Source organism: Diplotaxodon limnothrissa, linkage group LG7 (genome assembly GCF_057381915.1).
Source record: "Diplotaxodon limnothrissa isolate DT_005_m linkage group LG7, D_limnothrissa_male_GT1.1, whole genome shotgun sequence".
NCBI classification, from domain to species: Eukaryota; Metazoa; Chordata; class Actinopteri; order Cichliformes; family Cichlidae; genus Diplotaxodon; species Diplotaxodon limnothrissa.
Window position 1 is genome coordinate 41,224,323 of NC_140602.1, and position 22,653 is coordinate 41,246,975.

A 22,653-nucleotide genomic window follows, 5' to 3' on the forward strand; every position below is an offset into this window, starting at 1 on the left:
AGGTTTCCCCAACGTTACAAACAGTACCTTTGCACAATGACTAGCCCACTGAATGAACAATGGGCTGTGAGGTCAGTTTCTTAATCATTAAAATCCAAATTGTCATGACCATTGATTAACAACCACTGATCAAAGCCCATTGATCAAAGACCATTGATCAATGGCCATGAGTACCATTCACAGAGAGTTGGGGAATGGCTGCAATCACAGCATTGTAAGATAGCGAAAGATGTACCCTTAGGCTCGCTCATCGATTCAAAGGTGGTCTTTCCCTTTTCCCATTCTTCTTCAAAAGTCACTTGGATGAGTAATGAAATGTTTCTCCCACTGAAAACGGTTCGTCCAGATGAACAGAAACAACTTTTTTGATTTGGATTTACCTGGATGATTGAGCATGCATCAAGACACCTTAATGTTGGGTTATGTGCAATAGATGTGGTAAAGATTATTGCATGATTTTATTGTTAAATTGTTTTTTGTTTAATATTAGTACTTGAACTGGATTACACTTTTCGGTTCAGCAGATGATTTAATGGCATATGAATAATTGATCAGTAGTTACAAGGCAAAAGTCTATATTGTTAATTAAATGTTAAATAGAAATGAAAGAAAATATTTTTGTTGGGTCATTTAAAGTGTTCGGAACCCAGATTGATTGGATGATGGAGGTAGTGAACCTCCTGTTATTTTAGTTGGGGACCCCTGCTTTACACAGCATCATTCAAACCCAGGACCTTCTTGGTCTGAGGAACCAGTGCTAACCACCACACCACGATGCCGCCACTTTTTAGAGAACTTAAAACGAATCACATGTTCAACTGCGCTCCTTAATAAGCTGGCTTTCTGTGGCCTTGCCCCTGTGCGCACCTCAATGTCTCGACTACGGGCCACCTCGGTGAAGTTTTCGTGCAGCTCCAGAGTTTTGTCCATCTTGTCATCTGTCATGCAGTAACAACGCAGGCGTCCCTCACGTGCCTCATTCATCTTTGCAAAAATAACAAACTTGGCCATATATGGGACTGCCATTAGCTCCCTGTACAGCAGGTTGGCAAAGGTGACCACCTCCGCCGTACGTGGACAGTCTGCCAGCCAGAATCTGGATATAGCAGGAGAACAGAGAAGAATTAAACAAACCAGCTGGATCTAAATCCAGACGTGTGCAAGAGTGCAGGAAAAAAAGTTGACTGGGAACATGCTTGCACAGGTGTTTACTGAGCTCACCTTGCAGACACATTGGTGGTAAAATTGGCACAGTTGTTGGCGTACATCAGCTTGGTGGTTCCAGTGATGTCCTCCCACTGAGCTGGTGCTGTTCCACCTGGATTGATGTGCAAGTGTTGGAAAAACTGTCCCATTATGTTGTCTAAGTTGGACCTTCATCAGTTTGATTTCCTTTCTTTGTTAGGTCTCCCACCTATTATCGATTATCTAGTGACTGTCTTTTTGAATATATACATCCAGTATCCTGGCTTCTCCTTTTTGCATCATTTGTTTAGCGTCCCTTTTGTATGACTTCCAGGCAGTTTTGTTGGTCATTTTTTCACTACTCCCTGTAATGACTCCCACACACTGAAGTCCACACTATATGACATTGATCTGATAAACTTGAGAAATATTTCTAGTCTGCTGCATGAAAATTTAATTGTCTTACAATGATAAAAGCAACTGAATCAAGGCTAAGACAGACAGCTGTTGTTCCTCTGCTGTTTGTCTGCTTCCTGTGTCCTCCTTGGCTCAGCTTTAACAGATGGAGGACACAACTTACACAGAGACATGATTGGAATCTCAATCATTTTGTTAATGTGCATGTTTATTTCCGTCTGACAAGATTCTTTGCACGTAATTTTATGCTGCTTTTGCTTTTACTTGATTACCAGTTGAGTACTCAGAAATATCCTTTTATGTTGGTCGTCTTTCTCCAGAGACGGCTCAAACTCACATAATGTAAATACAGTTTAAGTCGAATTTAGACTGGTATGGTATTTTTTCGACTTTCCTCTTTTGCTGCCATGTTTGTTTTGAGAAGTGCATCTCCATGTATGACCCCTGCTTTGCATATTAAAACAGGAGATTAGAGCCTTTTATATTGTGATGTTTGAGTCAGAAGTACACCCACGTGTCCACTGCCATCAATCAGTTTTGTTAGGGTCCATTTTAGTGAATTGGTGCTCTGATTTTCTTTGCCCCAGTATTTCAAATTTTCCCCTTCACCACCATAAAGAGTCATTTTAAGGTTACTCTAAAAAGTCAAATTGGTAAATAAAACTGCTTAACACAAAAAAATATATAATCTGGTGGCAGATCATTTTGTTTGTACCCTAATGAGAAAGGTAATAATTCCTGAATACAATCCTAGGTATCTCATGTTTGTTACAAGAAAAAACAAAATATAAAAAGGGATTACTCTGTAAAGTTATTCCTACCAATGACACTGCAGAGAAGACGCAAGCTGGTGGTATCACCCTCGCCAGCATCACGAGGGCTCTCCCTCCACGACGGTGGTAAAGGAATCCGCAATCCGATTGGACGGTGAAATTTGCGTCGCCGAGGTTCGATGGTAACCACTGGGCTGAAGGTGGCCTGGTTACCAAGCTGCCTGGTCAGCAGTTCATCAGGGATTGGTTGTGCCTGATGTTAAAGTGTTAATGGCAAAAAAGGGACACTGAGGACATGACGAAAAGACAGGAGGAGAAGGCTGCATACATGGAGAATGGAAAAGATAAACTCAAGCACAAATAAAACATAACAGAAACTCCACAAGGATCAACAAACAATTAAAACAAAATGTTTAAAAAAGGAAAACAAACCATAAACCATAAAAGCAAATGTGCAATAGGCTAAAACTTCAAATTCCCAATCATACTCACACATGCAACAAATTCATAAACTCAGATCAGTGCATCAGCTTGGTCACTGTGGCTCACAACTTAAATCGGGGAACTGAGGAGTGACGAATGGCTGGATAAAAAGGAAAACAGACGAGCGTAGCCAAAGTAAAACTCATGCAATCTTCTTACGTACATAACATTAGTGCCATGACAAAGAACGTAAACGATGTACACTCAAGTGACCAAGCAACAGAAATGAAGAAGCCATAATCCTTCATAATCTTTCTGCTGTGGAAAACAAAGCCAAATGTAGGTGTAGTGTGAAAAGAGATCAGTCAGCATGAGTGTGTGCCAAGTTCCCAGACGGGTGTCTGCAGAGGTCTGGATGAGTAACAGCCAGTCATACATTTGCCAGAAGCTCCTGTTTGGCAGGGCAGACACCACGTGTTGCAAACACCAGAGATGCTTCTTAAAGGTCAGGCAAATTTTGAAAATGTTCTAATAAAGTATATAATTTTTCTATATTAACCTATTCTATCAATGAAATTCTTATTGACAGTGTTTAAAAACTGAGAAAATCTTCTTCCTATCGGTTTGATATCACTGTTTGTTACAGCTCTATTTTGTGAAGTAGATGTATTTTTTTTACATTTTCATTGAATAAACCAAAGCAAATTTATCACAATGAAGTGCAAGGCAAGAGAAATTTACTTTAAAAAATGTACATGATTTACAGTAATACCAATAATAACTGATGCTACATCACAAAACACTGAATGAAATATAGATTTACTATTTGATGGGATATCTCAAATGACAAGTGATGACCTTTCTTCTAGCATTAAGGTATATAGTACTGAAATAAATCAGTCTGCCTCTTCACGTCTCGCATCAGGTCTCCATGACTGATAGCAAAACTCAAGCATTTTCAGACTCATTGGTCAAACACACATAACATCAACTTCATGGCATGAAATCTGTCAAATCTGAACTCGTAGACTGAAAGCAGCACAAACAGAAAATGAGGCCAGAGGTAAACATGTTGGCACAGTCTTGGTTGTTTTCTCATTTGAACATCTGTTTTTGTGTTGAACAATCAAGCAATTATGAAAAGTGTACATGTGCAAAGCCTCTTTTCAATTCATATTCTCACCTGCAGTCCCAGCCTCACTCTTTTGGTGACAGCAGTCTCAGGGAAGATGGCTTCAACTTTGGGGACCAGCTTACTGGTCAGCCGACCGCCCTCTGGACCAATGAGATCACTCTCCTGCTGTATGCGAGACACTACTGCAAAGTAGAGGGGGAAGTCAGTGGAGATCATTCGACGGATTCTCTTCTTCTCCAGCTCCTCTTGGCTCTCCAAGTCTATATTAGGTGAAATAGTGGAGATAAGCAGAGAAAAGAGATAAAGAGGAAAGAAAAAGAGGGTAATGGTAGGTGTTAGGATACATGTCTAGCTGAAAATTTCAGTCTTAAATGAACACTTTGTGGGAATAAAGCCTGTCTGATGCTGCGGAGGCAGCTTCTGTGTTTAAAAAAAACCTTCCTATGCTTGTCTTCTGTAACTCCAGGGACATACATCAAGATTAATACAACCCCTCAAGGTTTCCCTGACAGGCGACATCCATTACAATCCCACTAACCTTCATCCATGCCATTCAGAATAGTTTCCAGTACTTCGTCGCCATAGCGATTACGATGTTCCTTCCAGACCGAGCCGTTCTCACTGCGGAGCACCACAAGCTCTCTGTCTCCTCGTCCCAGTGAGGCAAAGTGAGGGATTTCTACTATCACTGGTCTGTGAATGAAATGTCAGAAAGGTTTTTAGAAAAAGGTAGGAGAGGTGCATATTTTATCTTCTTTTTCTTCGTCTTTTAATGACAATCTATAGGTTTTGGGGAACAGAGAAGACTAAATGCTGTAGTTTTGAAAGTCAAATGCATTTCCCTACTTGCCTGGTTTGGTACTCATCAGACTGAGGTCTGCTCTGCGGTATTATTTTATTTCACAGTGTGCCAAAACATTCTAATTGATGACTCTGAACTACAGGCCAGCTGGTTCAGAGCCCAGACTAACATTAACAGTACAAGTTATCAATGCCATTTGCACTAATACACAGCCTTTTGAAGTGCATGTTCACAGCTTAGAAGATGCAACATGTGTGACTTCTAAAAAACCTCTGCCACTTGATTGGTCAGACCTGGTCCTCTTTAAATGAGCTGATGTCCAGAGACGACATGTTTATGAATGCTTTTTATGTTTCTCCTTGCATGGTTAGAATTTTAATATTGTACAATAAAAATGACCAGTGCTCACGCACAATGGTTTTCAGAAATGCTTGATACATCATCCCAGCATGACTCTGGACCTTTCAGCATTGGTTTTCAACCTAGTCCTTTGTGTACAATACTTTCTGAAGATTTTTAAAAATATTTTTAAGATAATTTGTACCGTAGATGATCCCCATATTCTCTGTAATTTTACACTGTGATAGGTTAGTTTTAAACTGCTTAAATGACTATTTTCCTATAAATACCCCATCATGATCTAGTCTTGTCCATTAAATGGCACAATCACTGAACTTGTCTTGGACATGTCATGTCTATTAAGAGCCACGCAAATACATGCACATATAGGCACTCAAATACACACAAAAGTATTTTGCTTTGACTGTAAATGCACAGTCAAATACGATCAAATACAGTTAATAAACCAAAGAAAGGTCTGATTTACCCAAGGAACTGCATACTGGACGGCCCCAGGGAGATGATCCGGCTAGCGAGGCCCTCGCCCTCCACTAGTGGAGGAGGCGTGGTCAGTTTCTGGGGTTTAACGAGACGGCAAGTGATGCGCGTCGGTGCAGCGCAGGTTCGGGGAGGGATGATCACTCGTAGTCCATGGTGCCTGCTGCCTCGCATGGAGCCCCCTCGAGCATCCACCATGAAACTCACCAGGAAGCTGAGTTACATGGTGCCATAAATTAAGAACATGTAAACTTTACTTTATCAACACACATTTAAACATTAATAAAACACGACAGAAAGAAAAAAAACACAAAGACTGGACTTTCGTCAGGGAAATCCTCCAGCTCTACGAGATGGGAACAGATTATTCATGTGCTGTTTGTTCAGCAGTGTTTTGAATTGATCTGGTTTGCCCGCTCATGGTTTATGCTATTCATAAAGAAGACATCAATTGACTGTGTAGGTGCTCTTTTCATTTGCTTGTCTGGATATGACAGGAGAGAACGAGTGATCTGCAGCAATGCTCAGCAAGAATGATGTGAAAAGATTTGAAAGAGATCCCGATTCTGCTTCTCCTGCATTATACCGGTGGCTTAATACAGGTGTCTCTATGTCTGAGGTCATCTTTTCATACTCACTATTTCAAAAGCTGACTCATGGAGGTACAGTTACAGTAAATTATGACTTTGCATAATTGATAAATTAAAGTGTTTATTGCTGGAATACAGTTCCTTTAAATATAAGATATCTGTAAATTTGGATTGTGATCATCGTGATCATCACTGATAATCATTACAACCACCATTTATCTTTTGGTATCATACCTCTATGCAATAACATTAAAACATAAATGGACTGCATTTACCTAGGCCCTTTTTCGTAGCAGTTTACAGAGCACTTTAGATTGTATATAAGTAAAGGATGCTATTGTCACATAAACTATCACCTCAGTAGATGAATTAATGGAATCGGTTGCCAGTTTTAAATGTTAATGACATTAGAGTTTAAACAATTTTGTTAATTATAATCAAGTTAAGAGAAAAATAGATGATAAATATAATATGCTTTTGACTATCATCATAGGCTTTTAACAAGTCTGCACTATCTGCACTTTTTTTTCCTATTTACTTTTTTGTAAAGCCAGAAATTTCACAGTCTGCCAAAACACTATAATAAGAATCCTGACAAGAAGCATCGACGACTGATACTGTTTAACATAAAAGCAATTTTAAAAATTTGGTTTAACGGGGAAGAAAAACATTTTAATAACTCACCCAGTGTGAATAGGGCTGGCTACAGGGCTGACATTGTCTGAAGTCTCAGTAGCTGGACTGCTTGGGATAAGAGAATCTTCATCATATTCTTTTGGCAAAGGGACGGGGGTGTGCTGATGTCAGAGAGGGAGAAATGAAAATGGAAAACGGTGAGAAATTGAGGCTGTAAAACAGCTATGACTGAGAAGATTAAACCAGAGAAAAGTAGGAGGGAAAGACTGATATGAAAAGAGAAAGAGGTGATATAAAACATGAAGCAGAGAGAAGACCATAATAAAGGAAGAGGTATGAATAAAAGTCAGAATCTGGTTCAATAATATAAGTTAGTGATATTTCCATTTGAATATCTGTCTTCTATAGCCTCTTTTTTGCACCTTAAAAACTTCATTCTGCACAAGAAAGTGATTGTCAAGCAATGTTAACTTAAATTAAGTGTCCCTTTACGAGTACATACAAGTATGTAACAACTACGTAACAAATCAGTGGCTTCCTATTCAAAGAGGAAGCTTAGTTTATATACTTATCAGATCCAACTAATCCCAAATAGCTAGAAGAAATTAGAAAAGTATTCAAATGGGAGCTCAGGTCTCAGGAGGATAAGATAAAGTAACAAATGCTTACAAAGCCACTCTTAGTCACGAGCTAAGCATACCTGATCCAGCATAACTGTCTCTGGTGACACACAGGGGATCCTGGGAATAGCAGGAGAATATGGACTGTCGAAGAGGAGGTAGGAATAAGGTAAGACAAGAAACCATCGCTGAATATGACACCGCTATCAAAATTCTAATAAAATCATATGAGCTCACTCTGCTGCTTCTCATAATCTAAGGTAAGGATAAATGAGCTATGTCAGTAATTTAATCGCCAGCTCAAATTTCATTTTCAATTATATCATATTAGGCATTCTTCACATAAAGACTCCTCGTCACACCACCTCACACTGACTTACGTGGTGCCCATGCCGCCCTCAAAGTCTCTGAGGGTCTTCTTTGGGGAGAGAAAGTCATCATCCTGGTCCTTAAAATCATCAAGCTTCAAATAGCGAGCTCCGTCCATCCCCAGCAACTCGTCTCCTGTGGTAAAAATGTAAAAGAAATGTTTAGAAAGAACATGGAAAATGAACACAGAGAAAAATAAGTGGTAAGGAACAGGTTGCAAGGAACACATAAGGAAGTAAGAGAGAAAAGGATGACACCAGGGGGATACGGAGTAAACTTTAAATTAAGGACAAGTTCTCCCAATAAATATCAGTTTATCTCAATACATTTCAAGTTGTTTCAAAATGTATTTTATGAGAAATGCTCTCAAAACCTTGAACTCTCTTCAAATTCGAGTAAAATCAATTTTGATATAATCCCCAGATGAAATCTGTAATTACTACTCCACCATCCTTCCCATCCCTTCACCAAACCACAGAAAAAAATGGCCACAAAGCAGTTCCAAACATTTTAGTCCAAGCAATGGAGTCAAACCAACAACAACCAGAGCCGATGGAAACCAAAGTAGTGAAAGAAGAGGATTGGTAAGACAGTGAATATCAACACAGTTTAGGACACTGCATGGACAGCAAACTGCAAGGCACCTGGTGACAGCTTTTTTAGTGAGCATGCCCATTAAAGATGAAATCACATGTGGTGATGGTTGTTTCTGTGTAGGAGAAAACACCTTAATTATTAAATAGGAATGATACTAAAATAATAATTATAACAACAACTTTAAACCGCTTCACAAGACAGACACTTTAGCACCCATTCGTATAAGCTGTTCAGGAAAACAAAGCAAAAAAATGTTAAAGAAGTAAAAAGTGAGAAAATTAAACAAGTATAAAAACAAGAAAACACATTGCAAAAGGAAAAAATGCTTCCAAAACGTGTTGAAAAGATTCGAATTTGGTTTATTTTTTCTAGATTTTTAAGGCAGGCCGATGACTGTATAAACTGGAGCTGTTTGCTGGAAAGTGTCACAGCTTTGCCACAGTATGTGTTTTATCCGTTTATGGATCAATTACACTGTAAAAATCAGGAGGAACAGCAACGCTGCACTGCAAGGGAGCCATTTAAATTTAAATACAGAAATATTGGAGTTCTGTCAATGATAGATCCATGACCAGATATGTGCTGGTAAAAGGAAAATGTTGTGACTACATGCTGATGACAAACAGACTTTTTAAAGAAAAAGCAAATCTCTGAACAAGAGGGAGAACAGGAGAGATCAAAGATAAGACAGAGAAAATAGAGGATAACAAACAGGGCTGGAGTCGAAAGTAGAACTGATTAGAAAGACATTTAGTGACACACAGAGAAAATGAGAAAGTGCAACTGCAATGAAGGCACAAGTTTACGAGTCACTGGACCGGACAAGGCAGAGATACAGACACAGTCCTACCTAACGTTAGCTGGGCAACCCCTACAAGACAAATGGAAAAGGGTGTTATAAACAGTCGCACATATACAGTCAAATTCATGCTGGTACTTCGACATGTCAGTGTACTTCCCATGCGCTCGTCTTCTACCAAAATCAGAGCTGAAAGTTAATTATCAAAGCTGCACAGTTGATGCTTTTAACATAATCAAATAAGACAGCCTACCTTCATCCTCTGAAACATCCAAAATCTCATCTACAGTTTCGGGGAAACTCATCCGATGCTTCTCTGTCGTGATCTGTGGAGAACCAGGGTGGGAGTTAATTTGCAAGCAGTGAGGGAGCTGAATGTAATTAGGAAAACAGAGTTTGCTCAGTGAACATCTGATCATGGTGGGTCAACGTTTCTTCTTCATGTACTGGTGTAACTAGGTGAACCATGCTCACCGCAGAAACGGACTCCTCGGTTACCAGCTTGAGCACATCGATGACAGAGATGTAACCCAGCCTCTTAGCAATGCCCAGGGGAGACGTGCCGTTCTACACGGAGACAGATAATTAAAATTACTAAAATCATTTCCACAGATTTTAAGAACTTTATTCTTTCCTGTAGAAAACATATACTCTTGGGAAAAAGAAGTATTTTAGTGTCCTGTGAAAAACAAAAGTAGAAGATCTCAAAGCATTCAGGTGTTTGTAGACAAAATACCACAATCTTGCCAGGAGTCAACATCCCAACAGATTCTCTACAATTCTCAGAAAGTGCAAAAAACCCAAGAGCTACAGCTCTGATTCTACAGGTCTCTGCTAGCATGTTGACTATTAAAATCAACTTCAACAAGTATGGTTTATTTGATGGGGTTTCCGGGAAGAAGCCTCTTCTCCTTCAAAAGAACAGGACAGTATGGCTGAAGTTTGCCAAGTTGCATCTGAAGAAACCACAAGAGGTTTTTGGACAAACAAGGCCAAAGAGGAGATGTTTGGCCATACTGCTCAGCACCATGTTTGGCAAAAACAAATACCTCATGTCAACTGCCAAGCATGCTGGTACTGGACGGGTGATGATTTGGGTTTGTTTTGCAGCTTGGGCGCCTTGTATTCATTGAGTTGACCATGAAATCTGTCACATTTGAGGCCATCTGTCCAAGAGCTAAAGGTTGGCTGGTATACAACAGCATGGCCGCAAAAGAAAGGAATCAAGGTGTCACAGTGTCAAAGTGCAGACCTCAGCCTGACTGTAATGCTGTGATGGGACCATAAGAGATCTGTATATAAATGAATGCCTGCAAACCTCCATAAACTAATGCAATGTTGTAAATTATAAAGTCATACAGCAAATCATTATTTCAAGTTGTTGCAGCTAAAGGTTGTTTTACAAGCTACAAGGTATACTTAGTTTATCATGACTGCATGGAGTCCTGTAAGAAATATAGTTTTTAGAATTACGGTACACATCTACAACATAAATAAAAAAATATGAAAAATGAAGGCAAAAGGTGAACTGATATATCCTACAGGCTGCAACAAACATATACTGGACAGTATCCACCATAGTTATACACATGTCCAAACTTCTAATATATCAAAACTAGTGAATGGAAAGACAAAAAAAGCTATTAAATTTTGCGGTTTAATTACTAGGTCTTAAACTGCATCTTTCAGGCCTTTCATAAATTGTGCCTGTCAAAATCTTAATTTAAAATCTAACTAACCAATTAGGGCTGTCAGGTGTATGTAGTGATGTAAAAATAATCTCTGAACAAAGTATCAAAAATTAAAAATACTGATGTAAAATAAATGGATAGACAAAATAGGATGCAACATCAATTTTAGTTGGGGAACTCTAGCTCCAGAGTACACACTGAAAAAAAAAAGTTTCATTGCAACGTAGTCACAGCAACTAAAAAAGTAAATAATAGTCCTGACAGTGAACACACATACATTGTGCATGTGGAAAAACGTTTACAGAGAAATATTTAACAGGATAGGAATATTTATCAGTCAAGAGAGCGATGATGATGATGATGATCTGTGATCTGAATCTAATCTAGTGCTAACTATTCTACTGAAGGCAATTTCTTTATTTGTTATCACATGTTTGTTCCTTCAGAAAAACTGCTGCACAAGGAAGGGTTTAGTAAAGGTTTCTCACCGAGGTGATCTCATTGGGTTGGGCTCCATGTTTCAGCAAGAGTGTGACAATATCTGTGTGGCCCTGCTGGGCTGCCTGGTGCAGAGGGGTGTAGCCCATCTGCAGCAAAAAAGAAAGAGATAAAAAAGTTTTGACGGACAAAAGAAGAAACTAAATATGATAAAAAAAAAAAGGGGGGGTGCTGACAAGGAATTTTACCCTTGTCTTGGCGTTCACATGAGCTTGCTGCTGCAGAAGGAACTTCACCATCTTGATGTTGCCATAATGACAGGCCACGTGAAGGGGTGTGTAGCCCATCTGAGCCAAAGAGAGAAAGACAGCAAGCTGTTGTTTAGTTGCTTTAGTGATACCCATTAATTGTCAGTCTAAATATCGGGCAAATATGTGCTTAGTCATTTGGCGCACAAGACTGTATAAAGACAAAAGATGCCATCTCTTCAGTTCATCACACACACATGGTATTTTATGTCTATGTGTATTCAGTGGAATCGATGTAGCTTACACGTGAAGCAGCATAAACAGATGCCCCCTGTTTGACCAAAGTGTCTGCGATGCCCACATGACCCTCCTGGGCCACAAGATGCAGAGGAGTCAGTCCATTCTACAAAGAACGACCAGAGGAATGAGCATCATAGTTTATCTATTGTTTAGACAGTATATTAATCTAATAATAATTTTAAAAAAGCACATATAAAACTACAGGAATTAAACTTTACTCTTTAGAACATGATCAATTCTCTCCATTCTAATATTATACCTTGTTTCCAAGATTTACGTTGGCCTGTTTGGAAATGAGCAGAGCCACCATGTCAGGCCGTCCCTCCTGTGAAGCCAGGTGTAGGGGCGTGATGCCTTGGAGGGACTCAGAATTGGGCGATGCCCCATTCTGAAGAAGACAGCTGGCCACCTCCATCTGGTTCTGCTTGGCTGCTATGTGAAGGGGAGTGTATCCATTCTGCAGAAAGAAACAAGGACAAAACAGAAATAAAAAAGTGGACATTGCTATTCTTCCAGCATATAACTTAAACGCTGCTGTGAGAGAGCACTTGCCAGTACAAAGTTTGCTATGCAAGTCAATGTATGCTTGAGAATCACTCTAATTTAGCCTGTTTTGTATGATTGTCAGTCATGGATTGGCAGGTTATGCTGGCCTGCCTCTAATGTGCACACACATATGTGTGAACATCTTACTCGGGCAGTGCTGTGTGCAGATCCTCCCTTGCTGACCAGGAGTCTAACAACATCCAGGTTGTTGTGATGGACGGCCACATGAAGGGGTGTCAGACCATTCTGTTAACCACAAACACACACACACACACACACACATACGCATGAACATATATATAACCCACAGATGCACACACATATGCAAAAAAACCACACAGAAACATGTATATATGAAACACATACCATGGTAATCAATCAATTAGCTGAAAACAAAATTATCTCGGGGTGGGGTCAAACTTGCAGAATGAACTGCTCCTCACTGCCTGTCAACAAAAGTACAGACTGGCTCACCTTCCCAGCTGCATTTGGGTTTGCTCCTCTTTCCAGAAGGAGTTCAGCCACATCTACCTTTCCATATTTGGAGGCCACGTGGAGGGGAGTGAAACCTTTCTACTCAAATGAAGAAGAAGAAGAAAAGACTAAGATGTTTGTCAAAGATTCAGTTGCATCTGTACAGCACAATGTTTCTGAATATGGGGTTTTACTATATGTAACTATTTGTGGCTATCTGTGCTTATATTTAGCTGATAAAATTATTTTAAATTATTTAATTTAGCATAAGACAGACTCAAATAACCTCAACGGTCATCTTTTGCCAGAAGCGGTTCAGTTAGCAATAAAACGCGGTCTGCACTAACTGAGCATTTAATCTTAATTCTGATTTTACCTTTGTCATCTTTATTTGCTCCGCTCCAGCATCCAATAATATTCGAATAGTCTGGACATGTCCTTCACGTGCTGCAATGTGTAAAGGTGTGTGACCTGCAGTTGTAGCTGAGTCAGGGCTGGCCTTGTGCTCAAGGAGCAGCTTGACAAGCTCCTTGTGGCCCATACGGGCTGCACAGTGTAAAGGTGTCTGGTCATCCTGGACACAGAGGACAATGAGTTTAGTTCAAGTTGGAAAACAGATACAGCTGAGCATCGGGAAATTAAACATCATGCCTAATAAAACCTGCCACTGTGTACATGAAACAGCCTTTATGCATTGTTTGTGACAACTTAAAAAGATCAGTGATTGACTGATAATTGCTGCACGATCATTTGTAAGTTTGTTTTGGGTGCTGAATAAGGTACTATTACTAGTAATAATAATAATAATAATAATTTTATTTATAAAGCGCTTTCAAACAAAGTGCTGTACAGCTATTTGAAACTGAAAAGATAAATAAATAAAAGCGATACACAGCAATAATAATAATAATAAGTTAAAACAGTAAGAATTCAAAAACGAAAAGCCGTAGAATTAAGACATGTAAGATAGGGTGAACAAATGTGTCTTCAGCTTAGTTTTTAAAACCTCCAAAGAGCATGCCTGCCTAATATCTCGAGGGAGGTTGTTCCACAGAAACGGGGCATGGAAAGAAAAAGCACGCTCTCCAATTGTCTTTTTTCTGGCTCTAGGAACCTTTAGAAGGCCAGAGTCCTGAGTCCTGAGCACGGGATGGGACATAATGGTGTAAAAGGTCAGAGAGGTATGAAGGTGCCAGTCCGTTTAAAGCCTTGTAGGTGAGCAGCAGGACCTTAAAATCTGCTCGAACCTGACAAGGTAGCCAATGAAGAGATCTCAGTACAGGGCTAATGTGCTCAACTTTCCCAGTTCTTGTTAAAATGCGAGCAGCTACATTTTGCACCATCTGTAGACCTCTAAAACTTTTCTTTGGTAGCCCAGAAAGAAGAGCATTACAATAATCAATACGTGAAGACACAAATGCATGGACAAGAACCTCTGCAGTGTCGCTTGACAAAACTTGTCTGATTCTGGCTATATTCCTCAAATGATAAAAGGCGGTCTTTGCACCCAGAGGAGCTTGTAGAAATATTTGTTTTGTGTTTTGTTTTGTTTATTTAGTGGCATGGACAGGCTGACCCTCCGTGTTCTGCTTGGAAGCATTGGTAGTACTACTAGTACTACTACTCAGCTCATACCTTAGCCTTGGCATCCACTTGTGCTGAGTTCTGGAGCAGGAACTGAGCAACTTCACAGTGTCCTGCTCTGGAGGCCATATGAAGAGGAGTCTCCACTTTCTGATGTAGATAAATACAGGTAGTTACTCAAATGACAAAATAGCACCCCAAATGTGTATATAAGGGTCCATATGTATACTGACATTTGCAGTTCATCCATCTGTAACAACCTACAATGAAAAGTTTCTATATTTATTTATTTTGAGTTTTAAAACTTTCTGATAAAGTTCAAACACACATATTTTTTAAAATTTAGAGTAAATCTTGTTTTAATCCTCTATCGTAGTATTAAAGGCCATGGTTCAGATTGGCCTTTTAATTTCAGTAATCCAGTAGTTAATTATTATTTAATATGCATTCCACAAAACAGATCTCCAAAGGAGTGACTTTATTCCCCTTTCAGTCAGATTCAATTTGTTCTGTTCTGGGATGAGAAAAGCAGTGCTCACCACATTGGAAGCATTGGGTGAAGCCCCTCTTTGGAGCAGGTTTTTCACTATGTTCAGATGCCCCATGAAAGCTGCTACATGAAGAGGAGTGAGACCAGACTGTGAACAAAAAACAGAAAAGAAAAGCACATCAAACTCATGCATTATAAATAGGCTAAATTACATTTAACCTCATTAGCCACGTCTGTCTGGCCTATGTGGATTACTATCAATGATGGTGGCAGCGATTTAGAGAGCTGTGATTAGCTCTGTCAAGTACCATACAACTGTCAGGGTGAGGGCTTGCACATCGGGATAAGGATTTGTTAATTTTTAGACCCTTTTCCTCGTGGTCACACCATCCTACCTCTGTGACAGCCTCTAAGGAAGCAGAGTGCTTAAGCAGCAGGTCCATAGACCGCATGTGGTTCTTCTTGCAAGCAATATGCAAAGGTGTGAAGCCATTCTGCACACATAAAAAAATAGTAAAAAAACAGCTCAGAAATAAATCACAGTGCTGAAGATTTTTGACTTTTCAGTTTAAAAATGGGTTGTACATTTTCAACTCAAAATTACAGAAAACGTTATTTTTAAAGGACTTAATATAAAGATTTTTTTTTTTTTTACTAATTTAGAAGTTTGCTGAACTGAACACAACTATAACTCATTTAAGGGCAGAAGACAAAGCAATGTGAGCTGAGTTTATGCCAACTTTGAGAAACGGAGAATATCAAATTACTGCTACAGTTAGTTCCTCATTAACACAAGATCCTAGAATGTATGAATGCCATAGAGATCACATTCATTGCCTAAAACTTTCCACAGTAACTTAATAGAAATTATCTCAAAAGAAAACGGTTACTCACAAGAGCCCGTGCATTGGCTTTGGCCCCCTTGTCCAGGAGAACTTTGGCCATGCGATGGTGACCGCAGTGGGCTGCTACATGAAGAGGAGTTAAATGGTCGAGTGTGATATCATCAATCTCAGCATTGTACTGGAGTAGCTGCCTGACACAGTCCATGTGATCCCCCTGAGCTGCCATGTGGATGGGGGATAGACCGTTCTGTAGGAAAGAACAATACGATAGGGACTCCAGCGATCAACTGTAGGCTATATGGAGGCAGAGCAGGTTGGAGAGTTGACACTGACTGAGTCATCATGGGATTTTCTCAGTAGCTAAATGTGGAAAAGACTCCACATTAATGAAACATGCAGCCATGGTGATTGCTTCTCCTTCTGTCAGGAATCTCACCCTATTTGTAGTATGCTCATCTGTCACACCAAACTTCTCCTTCACTTCATCCATGAACTTCCTCTGGAGTGTTCCTCTTGTCATCCTGTCTGGCAGCTCTATATTTAACCTATGTCCAACATCGTCCAATATATCCACTATACCTCCTCTTCACATGGCCAAATCACCTCAGGCTTGCCTCTCTAACTGTGTCTCCAAACTGTTGAACCTGAGCTGTCACTCTAATAGACAAACTTTTGTTATGGACAATGAAAATCTAAGCATCTTCAACTCTGCCGCCTCCGTATCTGCCTCCAGTCTTTTTGTCACTTACCCTTTTCTCCAAACAAACATCATGGCTGGTCTCACAACTTTAAAACCTTCCCTTTCACTCTTGCTGCTATTCTTCTGTCCACCCTGTTTGCACTCTGTTCTTCACATCTCTTGTTCACTGTCTGTTACTTTGGATGGTTTGGATGGTTGACTCCAGGTATTAGAACTCATCTAACTTCACCACTTCTGGTTCTTGCAGCTTGTAGTTCGTCTTGCTTCTAACGACTTTCAGTCCTCTTTTCCACAGAGCATACCTCCATAGATCAGCCATAGTGCAATATTTCACAAAATCCACCTACCTTGGTTTTAGCCTGGATGGGAGCACCGTGTTCTAGCAGGATCTCAATAATGCGAACATGACCATTCCTAGCTGCACAGTGGAGAGGAGTCAGCTCATCCTACAAAGAGAGAAGTGAAGCAAATTAGACAAGAAATAAACACCATGAAGTGCAGACTAACAAACTCCAAAATCAGGCTGGGAAATGTAGAAGATGTTAAATTGCAGCTTAGTACCTTAGTTTTGGCATCAATCTGTGCTCCTCTGTCCAGCAATAGTCTGACCATCATTACGTTGCCCCTCCTAGAGGCTATATGAAGGGGTGTGATGCCATTCTAAACAATCAAAGTCAATAAATCAAGTCAATTTTATGCTTATAGTATAATTTATATCCCAGCTATATTTACATTAAAAGCTTCTGCATGTAGATATATATGTAGAAAAGCAAATCGTTATGTTTTATAATATTAAACTGACCTTGGGGGTAAAGTTTACATTCGCTCCTCTGTTCAGCAGCAGCTGGGCTACACTCATATTTTCATAGTGAGCTGCAATATGCAGAGGTGTGAAACCAGTCTAAAGAGAAAGAGAGAGACAGACACACAATGGGCATTAGCAAGCAACAGTTTAAAAATATTTACTAAATAAGGACAATGTGAAAGGTTTACAGATAAAAGAAGGAAGGAGATTACAGAATTTTCCTTAAATGTGTATAATTAATTGAAAGAACTTCCTTATCAGCTGCATTTTTGTGCTCATGCAACATCTTTTCTTTTTGACTGACTTATTGACAGTTTAGTTTACCCATACTCAGTGAATGCATACCTTGCTAAGAACATCAGGGTTGGGGTCGTTCTGCAGGAGAACTGCAGCAGTGCGCGTGTCATCGTTTCTTGCAGCAATGTGCAGGGCAGGGAGGCGGACTTTGCCCTTGGTGCCATAGTTGATGAGCAGTGCCACTACGTTTTCGTGGCCCTGCTGTAGGGCCACTGCAAGGGGAGTGAAGCCATCCTGAGGGAGGGGACAATAAGCAGAAGAGAAACAGAGAGGAGAGAAGAAGAAGAGGAGGTTAATTAAAGGACGAACCACTTTTTTGTCACTAAAAATAGACTGCAACTATTTTTTTTTTTGTAGGACTCTTACAATGAAAACTGTGCAACACACCAATTCAAGTATGTACATTGATAGGTGACAGAAAAGGTAGGCCAAAACAAAATGGAATGAGAGCAGGCATAATAAAGGGAGATGTTAGATGTTAGCATGTTAGAGACAATGTGATTTCAAATTATATCCTCTTGCCCGACAATTTCTGTTTGTTCTATCAATTAAAACCACTAAATATGTTCCTATTTATTTTCTATTGTTAATTGTATTTACATGATCCCGCAATGTTTGTTGACAATTAAAGTTTTGTTGTTGTTAATTAAGGAAATTTCCATTTGGTAAACCCTCTCGCATTGGCACAATTGTTGACTACTTTACACATCCTACAGTTTCTTATAATAAAGACCCATCATCAGTGTGGTTTGTCAGGAAACACCCAACAATAAACAGGCTGTTGAAAGACACATACCTCAGTTGGGAGACTTTGATTGGCACCATTTTCAAGCAGAAATTTGACCACTTCTAAATGGTTCTCCTGTGCTGCCATGTAGAGAGGACTGAACCCTTTCTGTTGGGACATAAATACATTTTGTAGAAAAAACACACAAGAAATGGACATCCACCTATACTGCAAGTGGTGATGTCAGAAAACAAACACACATATGCATACACATGTATACTACTATGCAAAAGTTAGAGCAGTTATGAACAACAATCCAAAGGTAAAGCCTGAGTCATGAAGAACTATTTTCAAAGCACCCATATTTTCATAGAGGCCTAATCCAAACATTATGCAGTTAGCCTTAGATTACATGAATGGACAGAGGACACTGATACAGCTAAAGTTTGGTAACAAACTTTGCCCCAAACAATCCTGCCTATTAATTATTAACTGCATCCAGCAGAATTGGTTCTGTCTTTAAAGCAAAGAGGCGTCAGAAAATTTTGTACTGCACTTTTTTAAAAGGTTAATGATGAATAAAAATTGCAAAAATAAAAAATTGTATCAGTTTTTAAAAGCATCCTACCTTTACCTTTATGGGTAAAGTACTGGATACAAAACAGGTGCTTATCTTTCCGAGGACACAGACGCACACATGTTTATGAGTACAGATACTATATATAAATATGCAGAGAAATGATTTATCAGCTGCTGTGACACATATTCAACAGGAACAAAACACGCACAAATGCACATACACACTCGACACACTTGGCTCATACGTTCAACCCTTCTACGCAGCTTGGGGCGACTCACATGTGACTGGGCATTAACATTGGCACCATAGTTGACGAGCTCAGCCACCACCTTCTCCTGCCCTGCCAGCGCTGCGATATGGAGAGCAGTGTTCCCTTTCTTGAGGTCACATAAAAAAACCACAGAGAAGGCGAGAAAAGAAAATTAAAGTGAGTGAGAGGGCAATTATTACAGCCTAATGGCCTAGATCGCTACACTGAGAACTCAACAGTGAAATCTAGTCTGTGTAGTGTGTATAAGATTAAAAAAGCTATACCGACTAAAAGCAGGAAAACTTTGTTTTAGTTTATTTAGTTGTTCATCAATAAATACCTTTGGTATAAATGAGAAACACTTAAACTGTCTATTTAAACTGTGTTTAAATACAAAAGTATTACATTAAAAAAATGTTGTGTATCTGTATTGTAAGTGTAGTTTTCCATTGGTCCCAGTATTTACAACTCAACTCAACTAAACAAACCCTGAGTTAAAATAGTAAAATAAGACAAGTTTTGGGAAAGTGTGGCAGTTACCACGGTTCACTCACTTCAAGTTGGAAACATAGAAACAGAGAGAACAGAAAAAAATGTACCTTTGTAGTTGCTTCCAGCTCAATGCCAGAATGGAGTAATTCCAAGACCATTTTGACGTGGCCTTCTTTAGAGGCGAGGTGTAACCCGTTAAGACCATTCTTAAGGAGGAAATGGAGAGATTTAGTTACACAAACAACTCCCACCAAAGCTATAATAGTAAAGCTTAGACATGAAAGCATTTTATGACCTTTGAGAAAAGGAAACAATATGCTATCCATGCTGTGGTTTGAGTATAATGTGTAGGACTTGCTGCTGAACATAATCAGACTCCAAAGCTTATACAGTTCTCCATCGGTTCTAACTCCACCCACTTCATTGACAGGTAATTAGGAAGCCACAAGAGGAGAGGATAGAAATGGTATTCTTCACTCCTATACCCCTGTGAGTGCAGCAACATATGCTCACTTTCTCTAGCTGTGCAGAACATCACTTATCTAGTTAGAGTGTCTCTAAAAATAACGGATAAACCCACTGTGACAGCACGAGGGCTCAGTTCTGAAAAAATTAACTTTCTGATGAGACAGCTGTTTTATCTCAGCATGGTTTGTCTCTCTTTGTGATTATCTGTCTTTTTTGTGGCAGCTTAGTTGCACAGTGAATTACTGATGTTTGTAGAAGATGCAGTCTGCCTGTAGTAAACAATCTGGCCACCAGGAGTCTCAGTGATCCACAAACTCTCAGACTTCTGATCATACTGCAGTGTCACTCAATTCAAATGGGTAACAGAGCATCTCTGCGAGCATGCGCTCTGATGGGAAACACACTTTGTATCAAAGGCAATTACACACACTGTAACGTGTGAATGTCTGCTGTGTGTAGATGTGATTGAAGCAGCTACAGGGTGAGATTTCTTTTCTTTTTTCATCATAACACACGAATAATGGAATAGCTATGGAAATTAGTTAGGTAGGTACAGGTAAACCAAGAACAGCCTGTATTTCTGTAGCAAGGCCAGATCATTGCTGCAGAATCACATATAATATATATCATATATAAATATACCATGTCTGCCCTTGCTTTCATCATGAGCAAAAAGACATCAATGTAACAGTAAACAAATAAACATAAGATAAAAACAATATTTAATAACTTAAAAATGATCAGAATTGTGGGTATTAAATCCAAGTTTTTTAGATTCTATTAACAATAGTAACTACTGAGAAACCAAGGCTTCCAGGTCAAATCCTGCTCTCTGGTGTGGCTGTAGGTCTGCATAGAGATTTCTGCCCATGAAATCACCAAGTGCTCCTCTACCACACCTGCAAGCTAACCAGCCAATAACGATGAAATGCAAATATTCTAAATACTGAAGACTGACAATTTCACACTGGCCCGAGTATGCATCTTTTATTGACATATTCTTTGTTTTCAAAGAATATAAAGGGAAAAAAGTGATGCCATTGTATAGGGCCAATTTTATGGCAGAATTCTAGGCAATATGGTACCAGGAAACCATCATAATCAAAGACATCTAACTTTTCTTTTACTTTTTTTTACTTAACTCTTCCAATCCTGTGAAATAAATCTGAGTTTATTAAATGCCCCACACTACCAAACCAAAGCAAACCAAAGGGCTTTCTGAGCTTCCTGCTTGAAAATGACATGCCCAAAATGAATGGAGTTGTCTCTGCAATTACAAACTCTGTGTAATGTAATGTGTAATATGTACTGATGCAATTCTCATTTTGAAGTGTGACCCACAGTGATTAGTGAAATCCACTGCACATCCACTGTTATTTTATTTGTGTGTTACTCTTCCTTCCCTCACCCCAAATGGTCACGACAGATGGCCACCAGTCCCTAAGGCTGGTTCTGTTTGCGGTATCTTCCTGGTAAAAGTGAGTTTTTCCTTCCCACTGTCACCAAAGCACTTGACCATAGGAGGTCTTATAATTGTTGGGTTTTTCTGTCTCTTTTGTATTATTGTCTTTACCTTATATAAAGCACCTTGAGGCAGCTGTTGTTGTGATTTGGTGCTATATAAAATACAATTGAATTGCATTACTTCCATCAGTAGTGCATCACATACTGAGAGTAAACATTAACTGTCAAAAATGACTTACATTTCAGTAGCGGTGTTTTATCCATGTATAAAAGCATTCGTCAGTCACTAAAAATCCTCCCATGCCACAGCCAGCCTAAACAAACTTTTATGTACTATGTTTTTTTCCTGGATTTTTGGTTGGTATTCTCTCTCTCTCCAGTAAAACAAAACTACCATAAAATTAGATACTGTTCATTTCTTTGTAATTGATCAAACTTACAAATTTAGCAGGGGTTCAAATAATTATTTCCCCAACTGTAAATTAACCCCACCAACCCCATCTTCCAAGTAGAGTGGTCAAATATCCAGCCAGGCTTATGCTGATGGCTATCTAAAGTGGGAAATGTAACCAAATATTAGTTGGGGTGTATATTTATATATATCTGACTGTGTGTGGATTATAACCACCCGCCCCAAAATTCAACCTTGTGCATCCAATTCGTATTTTCTAGTCATTAAAGATGTGTTATGTAGTCATTCCACCCCGGAAAAAGAACAGTTCAACAAAATCATTAAAAATCCCAAATTATCATGGCATTCATGACCATGATGAGCATATGTAAACTTTTGACCACAACTGTACTTAAATATTAATATACCCTACTTTACAAAATGAAAGAAACCCAGGGGGGTCTAGGAGTCATGAATAGTTAATTTTCTTTTTGGTTTATATTTAAATCCTTTGCTGATTTTGCAAAATAGCACTCTACTGATAACACTGAAATAATGGTATGGCATTAAGTATTCCTCTAATGACAAAAATCTATGCAGTTTGTTTAATGGCAAAATAGAATGAAAATAAACTGCAATTATCTATTTAGCTTGTTTTTTAATCCTGATATTCTTAGCAA

General features: G+C 39.2%; 1 protein-coding gene across 2 annotated transcripts in view; it reads right to left on the reverse strand.

The window, feature by feature from the left end:
• The window catches only part of LOC146628793 (uncharacterized), a 37,406-nt gene extending 18,834 nt beyond the window's left edge, over nt 1-18,572 (reverse strand). Inside the window, exons 1-28 of one of the 2 annotated variants that reach the window (XM_085359703.1) lie at nt 18,398-18,572; nt 17,650-17,835; nt 17,302-17,400; nt 17,061-17,159; nt 16,847-16,945; nt 15,849-16,046; nt 15,350-15,448; nt 15,004-15,102; nt 14,516-14,614; nt 13,257-13,454; nt 12,881-12,979; nt 12,554-12,652; nt 12,120-12,317; nt 11,865-11,963; nt 11,561-11,659; nt 11,363-11,461; nt 9,658-9,750; nt 9,437-9,509; nt 9,235-9,255; nt 7,799-7,922; nt 7,499-7,562; nt 6,847-6,959; nt 5,562-5,786; nt 4,472-4,626; nt 3,982-4,193; nt 2,424-2,628; nt 1,222-1,318; nt 868-1,096 (exon numbers count right to left, since the gene is read on the reverse strand). In XM_085359703.1, coding sequence (XP_085215829.1) covers nt 868-1,096; nt 1,222-1,318; nt 2,424-2,628; nt 3,982-4,193; nt 4,472-4,626; nt 5,562-5,786; nt 6,847-6,959; nt 7,499-7,562; nt 7,799-7,922; nt 9,235-9,255; nt 9,437-9,509; nt 9,658-9,750; nt 11,363-11,461; nt 11,561-11,659; nt 11,865-11,963; nt 12,120-12,317; nt 12,554-12,652; nt 12,881-12,979; nt 13,257-13,454; nt 14,516-14,614; nt 15,004-15,102; nt 15,350-15,448; nt 15,849-16,046; nt 16,847-16,945; nt 17,061-17,159; nt 17,302-17,400; nt 17,650-17,835; nt 18,398-18,547 — 3,630 coding nt within the window. In that variant the 5' untranslated portion in view covers nt 18,548-18,572. The remainder of the gene's footprint in view (nt 1-867; nt 1,097-1,221; nt 1,319-2,423; nt 2,629-3,981; nt 4,194-4,471; nt 4,627-5,561; nt 5,787-6,846; nt 6,960-7,498; nt 7,563-7,798; nt 7,923-9,234; nt 9,256-9,436; nt 9,510-9,657; nt 9,751-11,362; nt 11,462-11,560; nt 11,660-11,864; nt 11,964-12,119; nt 12,318-12,553; nt 12,653-12,880; nt 12,980-13,256; nt 13,455-14,515; nt 14,615-15,003; nt 15,103-15,349; nt 15,449-15,848; nt 16,047-16,846; nt 16,946-17,060; nt 17,160-17,301; nt 17,401-17,649; nt 17,836-18,397) is intronic. The other variant, XM_085359704.1, reaches the window with a different exon arrangement.
• Nucleotides 18,573-22,653: the final 4,081 nt, after the last annotated feature.